General features: G+C 46.9%; 1 protein-coding gene across 1 annotated transcript; it reads left to right on the top strand.

Moving 5' to 3' along the window:
* The first annotated feature begins 4045 nt into the window (after nt 1–4045).
* LOC103322349 (stearoyl-[acyl-carrier-protein] 9-desaturase, chloroplastic-like) lies at nt 4046–5998 on the top strand. Its single transcript, XM_008224253.2, has 3 exons — nt 4046–4158; nt 4246–4789; nt 5162–5998. The coding sequence occupies exons 1-3, from the start codon at nt 4091–4093 to the stop codon at nt 5726–5728; spliced, it is 1179 nt and encodes a 392-aa protein (XP_008222475.1). The 5' UTR covers nt 4046–4090; the 3' UTR covers nt 5729–5998.
* The last annotated feature ends 2 nt before the right edge of the window (nt 5999–6000 follow it).

Raw genomic sequence — 6000 nt, 5'->3', positions numbered from 1 at the left:
CAATGGTGTTTGGGCGAGATCTGGCTAGCGGGTGCCTTGAGCAGTTTTTTGAGGTGAGATGATGTTCATGGAAGCCTCCATGTTGTTGCCACATAACCCTTGCCGTTCGGCAAGGGTGTTTGTAAATGTTTTTTGAATGGTTGTTGTTGTTGTGTAGCTAGCTTCCTTGTAGCCGGGCATCAAGGAGAGGCGGGTCGGATACCCAGAGTGGTGTGGCGTCTCGGTGTAGCTTGAGCTCGTAGGTGGCACTTGAGCCGGGTGCCCGGCCATTTGGAGCTAGACCTTGGCTAGGGCTGGGCTTTGGGAGCTGGGCTATCCGTAGTGGGTCCTTAGAGCTGCTGGAACAAATTTGGGGTGAGACATTGCAAAAGTAGGCGGAGTGGGCTTTCCTTGTGACACAGGTGTCTAGATCAAATTTCTGAGGTAAGTTGCTGCCATTTTGGAGGCCTCCATTTTGTTGCTTGCCCATCCCTTGCCGTTCGGCAAGTTGACTCTCCATATTTTGTAGGTGTTGGCAAAGTAGCTGAGTCCGGATGATTTGCGTTGTGCTTGGAGCTGGACCCGTGGGCTATTTAGCGGAGCCGAGGTGCTACACCTTCGGCAAGGACCTTGGGTCTTTGGGTCCGGGCATTTCGACAAGAGGAGCTAGGCCTTCGGTGACCTTAGGTGGGGCTGGATGAGCGTGAATTATTATTCCTCTGTTTGTGAACCTTAGGTGCTGTATATTATGAACCCAAACCCTTAGGCAGATTTGGTTGGTAGGTGCTAGGCGATTTGGTTTGCCTTCGAAACTGGACTATTGAGAAATTCTTGGAGCCGGACCATTGAAGCTAGGCTTGTTGATCTTTGGTGAGCTGGGGCACCTAAGGTATACTCGGAGTTGGGCCTTGAAGTTGTGACTTGAGGCCTTGACTTTGGTAAGGCTAAAATAGGTAGCTGGGCTTCCCATCATATCCACTGGTTAATGGTACTCTGTCCAATGGAGCTGAACATTGCTGGAATCCAGTCCTATTCACTTTGAACTCATTGTGTACTCTCTTTGGATAGTTAAAAATTTGTCTTCAAGGCCTGCGTCCGTAGCCTTTGGAGGGCAGACTTGGAGGTCTTGTGCGCACGGACTGGGTCCTAAGGTCTTTTAGCTGGGCCGTGAAGGCATATTCAAAGAGCCTTGGGGCTAGGCCTTGTAGTTTCGACAAACTTCATCGAATATGAAGCTGCTGAAGCGTTGAATATGAAGCTCTGAAGCCCCTCCTTTTTTTGGTAGTTGAGGTGCTGTTCTTTTGCTTGAGCATGGATTTTGACAGTCAAGTTTATAACTGTGTGAAGTAGTTGACACTTGCCTTCCTATTGGGTATCTTGATAAATTTAGTGGTTTAGGTCTTTGTTTGGCTGGCCATTTAAAATGTTCCAGACCTTCAGCTAGTTGTCTTCAATCATGCAAACAATAATAACCACGTAAGCCATGCAAACAAATATAACCATGCAAGCCATGCAAAGTGATGCTTTAGTTGAATTGGAAAGTGAACCACGTGAGCTCCTTATTGGATTGGGAATAATGGTTGGCCTCCTTGGTCATGCAAGCCATGCAATTGGAATATTTGGCCACCCATAAATTGAGACTTTCAATGTGATTGAAAGGTGGTTCCTGGGCTGAAATGGTGGCTGAATAGTTGAAGCTTGGTTGCGAGGCAGCTTCGGTAAGAAGTCTGAGCCTTTGGGCTTTCGTGAAACTTTGGAGCCAGCTCGAGAACAATTTGGTCAAAGGCTTGAGTTGTGGCCACGGGTGGAGCCGGGCATTCGAGGCAAATTGGCTGATCCTACGAGGTGTGCAGATTTGGAAGCCGGGCTGCGTTTGAAGGAAGGCTAGGCCGAATCTCTAAGGGAGGCTGCTGGGCATCGTGAGCATCCTCACGGTGTGAGCACCGCTTCGGCAAGGAGGCTTGGAGCCGTGAGTTTTCTTGGAGTCGGGGTAGTTGGACCCTCCTGGGCTGTGGCCTTTTTGAGCTAGGCTTTGTAGCCGAGCGGTGAATCGAATGTCCACGTACAACAAGCTTTGGAGCTAGGCACTTGGCAACAAAGTATTGTTTTGAGGCCCCAAATACTTTTCCGTGGGCCTTGCTGTTTGGCAAGGCCTTTGTGTATTGCCGAAGGCACAAAGTTATGTCGCAGGGTGGTGTGGTGAGCACGAGGGTGCGAAGGCACAAGAATTGCATGTCGCAAGGAAATGGGCCTAGGCACGAGGGTGCGAAGGCATAAATTGCATGTCGCAAGGCGGTGGGCCTAGGCACGAGGGTGCGAAGGTGACCCAAGATGTGGCTAGGCGAGGGGCGAAGGCAACACAAAGCTGCGTGTTGCGAGCGATGTAGTTAGGCGCGATAGTGCGAAGGTGACACAATGCTTGCATGTCGCGAAGGCAGCGTGGCTGGGAGCGAAGGTGCGAAGGCAACACAAAGCTTGCGTGTCGCGAGCGATGTGGCTAGGCACGGGGTGCGGAGGCAACACAAAGCTTGCGTGTCGCAAGACAAGGTGGCTAAGCACGTGGGTGCCGAAGGCAACACAAAGCTTGTATGTCATGTGGCTAGGCACGGGGGTGCCGAAGGCAACATAAAGCTTGCATTTGCATGTCACAAGGCGATGTAGCTAGGCACAAGGGTACCGAAGGTGACACAAAGCCTGCGTGTCGCAAGGCAACGTGGCTGGGCACGAAGGTGCCGAAGGCAACACAAAGTTTGCGTGTCGCAGAGCGATGTGGCTAGGCACGAGGGTATCGAATGTGATACAAGATGTGGCTAGGCACGGGGGCGCTGAAGGCAACACAAAGCTTGCGTGTTGCAGAGCGATGTAGTTAGGCACGATGGTGCCGAAGGTGACACAATGCTTGCATGTCGCAAGGCAACGTGGCTGGGCACGAAGGTGCCGAAGGCAACACAAAGCTTGCGTGTCGCAGAGCGATGTGGCTAGGCACAAGAGTATCGAATGTGACACAAGATGTGGCTAGGCACGGGGGCGCTGAAGGCGACACAAGGCTTGCGTGTCCCAAGGCAATGTGGCTGGGCATGAAGGTATCGAATGCAACACAAAACTTGCATGTTGCAAGGCATTGTGGCTAGGCGCGTAGGTGCTGAAGGCATCTCTTGCGCGGGTTGATGGCTGGGTGCCAAATAATGGCGCGGTGCTGAAGGCATCGATTGCGCCGATTGATGGCTAGGTGTTGAAGGCATAACTCATGCCAAATGATGGCTGGGTGCCGAAGGCATCATCCAAGCTATATGATGAAGATTGTATGGGTGCCGAAGGGCACTGAGGAAGGGGAGAACGACATAAGCCTTTTGTATCGATTCCCACAGACGGCGCCAAACTGTTGATGCTCAAAATGGTCAAGCCAAGATTGAGCCCAACTTAGTGATGAGGTATGATGGATGGTGGATGAAGGTGAAAACCTTAAGCATGTATGTAAAGACTTGGGCAAGCGATAAATGTAAAGAAGACAAGATATACGTGGTTCACCCTTAATGAATGGGCTACGTCCACGGAGAAGTATGTTCTCATTATAATAGTATATGATTACATTTATACATGAGGTTGGACCCGAATATAAAGATGACAAGTGAGATGCCCAGGCTAGGGATCTAGGAGAGAGTCCCCAGCCCTAGGGTCTAGCTCTGAGACCCGGATCCTCTTCCAAGTGGAGAGAAGAAGTCCCTCTTCTAAGTGGAGAGAAGTCCCTATTTATAGGGAGGTGAAAGTGGGAGGTTTGTGTAGATTTCCGATGTGGGACTTTGTGCAAGTCGTTGTGGTGGTGACACGTGTCATGGTGTTGATGCTCTTGGTGCTAGTTGCTTTGATGCTAGATATGCTCGGTTGATTATGGTGTAAACAATTTGTTTTCCCAACGCATGAGCTTTCGTATTTATGCCACACACACAACGCATGATTTGTTTTCCCAAATTAGAGGGAAGATTGTTAAGTAGTTGTTTCGTTTGCTTGGTTGGGTTGGGCGTAGGTTAGCTAGGGATTTAATTAACTCAAAGTATCTTTCCTTAATATTTAACTCACTGTAAGAGGATGATGTCATCTTCATCTCCCGCCAATGTTGATCACCAGCTGCCTCACATCTCCCAAGTTCTTCACGGGCTCATCCAGCCCTGCACCTTCAAAGTGAGACAATTTTAATTTGCTTTATTTTTTATTATCTTATCCATATATTTGTCTGTTTTACTAATATATATTAATATATGTATGCAGAGATCTGAAGGTTGATGAGAAGATTAACAGGGATTACAGTTACAAGAAGGCTTTTATGCCTCGGCGAGAGTTGCTTTATCAAGAAATCACTCATTCCATGCCACCTGAAAAAATTAGCATCTTTAAATCCCTAGACGACTGGGCTAAGGACAACATCTTAACTCACTTGAAACCTGTTGAAAAGTGCTGGCAACCTCAAGATTTTCTGCCTGATCCAGCGGCTTCCCGAGATGACGGTTTTCATGAGCAAGTCAAGGAACTGAGGGAGAGGGCAAAGGAGGTTCCAGATGATTTCTTTGTTGTTTTGGTGGGAAATATGATCACTGAGGACGCCCTTCCCACTTACCAAACAATGCTCAACACTTTGGATGGAGTTGCAGATGAAACAGGTTCAAGCCCTACTTCTTGGGCAGTCTGGACCAGGGCCTGGACTGCTGAAGAGAAAAGGCATGGTGACCTTCTTAATAAGTATCTCTATCTCACCGGACGAGTCGACATGTCCCAAATTGAGAAGACCATTCAGTATTTGATTACTTTTGGAATGGTATGTTACACCTTAAGCATATATATATATATTCATATGCATCTAATGATTAAATTAATCAATTAATGTTATCTCCTTCTCCTTAATAGAAAATTGAGACCGTTTGATGACTATTTCTGTTTCGAGTTTCGAGTTTTTATTTTAAATAAAACTGAATATCTGAAACATGTTTAGTATATTAACACATATAGTCTTCAAGTGTACACAAAGTAAAAAACTGAAAACTGTTTGAAAGCTCAATTTAGATTAATGTCTAATGGGAAATTATTAAACATTGATTGTAGGGTAAAAACATGTTATTTAGGCCCTGAATTTTCTTGTGTATACTTAACCTGCATGTATAAATGTACCTATATGTGTACGTATTCATAGGATCCCGGGGGAGAGAACAATCCCTACTTGGGGTTCATATTCACTTCATTCCAGGAAAGGGCTACCGCTATCTCTCATGGGAACACTGCCAAACTTGCCAAGAAGCATGGGGACTTGAAGTTGGCACAAATATGCGGCATAATAGCCTCAGATGAGAAGCGCCATGAGGCTGCCTACACCAAGATTGTGACCAAGCTCTTTGAGTTGGATCCTGATTATACTGTCATTTCTTTAGCTCACATGATGAGGAAGAAAATCACCATGCCAGCTCACTTGATGTATGATGGCCGTGATGACCACCTTTTTCAACACTTTTCCAGTGTTGCGCAGCAGTTAGGTGTCTATACCGCCAATGACTATGCCGATATATTGGAGTCGTTGCTTGCCACGTGGAAGGTAGAAACCCTTGTCGGACTTTCACCTGAAGGCCGAAAGGCTCAAGAGTTTGTTTGTGGGTTGCCACCGAGAATAAGAAAGCTAGAGGAAAGAGCTCAAGCAAGGACCAAGCAACCACCCATGTCCGTACCTTTCAGTTGGATTTTTGGTAGACAAGTGAGGCTTTTGTGAGGGAGGATGTGAGATTTCTTAATCTTACGTACAATACTGATTTCAGGGAATATATTATTTATTAGCTAGCATACTCCATGTGTTTTTAAGCTGTTGAGAAAGATAGTCTCGTACTCATATTAGTCAGTATAAAGACTGGCACAGAAAGAAAAACTAGTGCGATTGCATGTCTCACCTATTCCTTCCTTGTATGTTAGATTATGCACATTGCTTCCCTCTTTTTGGACAAAAACTAGTGCTTGAAGGAGTTTTGGTCCTCCTTTGCTTGAGTT

This window comes from Prunus mume, linkage group LG2, assembly GCF_029339155.1.
Source record: "Prunus mume cultivar Tortuosa linkage group LG2, ASM2933915v1, whole genome shotgun sequence".
Taxonomy (NCBI): Eukaryota; Viridiplantae; Streptophyta; class Magnoliopsida; order Rosales; family Rosaceae; genus Prunus; species Prunus mume.
This window is presented reverse-complemented; position numbering and strand designations above follow the sequence as displayed.

What these genes read in the sequence shown, in the direction of transcription:
- LOC103322349 (XM_008224253.2), top strand. Translation starts at nt 4,091, where the DNA reads ATGTTGATCACCAGCTGCCTCACATCTCCCAAGTTCTTCACGGGCTCA. An exon ending in TCCAGCCCTGCACCTTCAAA is followed by an intron (nt 4,159 to 4,245) that starts GTGAGACAATTT and finishes ATATGTATGCAG; the next exon opens with AGATCTGAAGGTTGATGAGA. An exon ending in ATTTGATTACTTTTGGAATG is followed by an intron (nt 4,790 to 5,161) that starts GTATGTTACACC and finishes ACGTATTCATAG; the next exon opens with GATCCCGGGGGAGAGAACAA.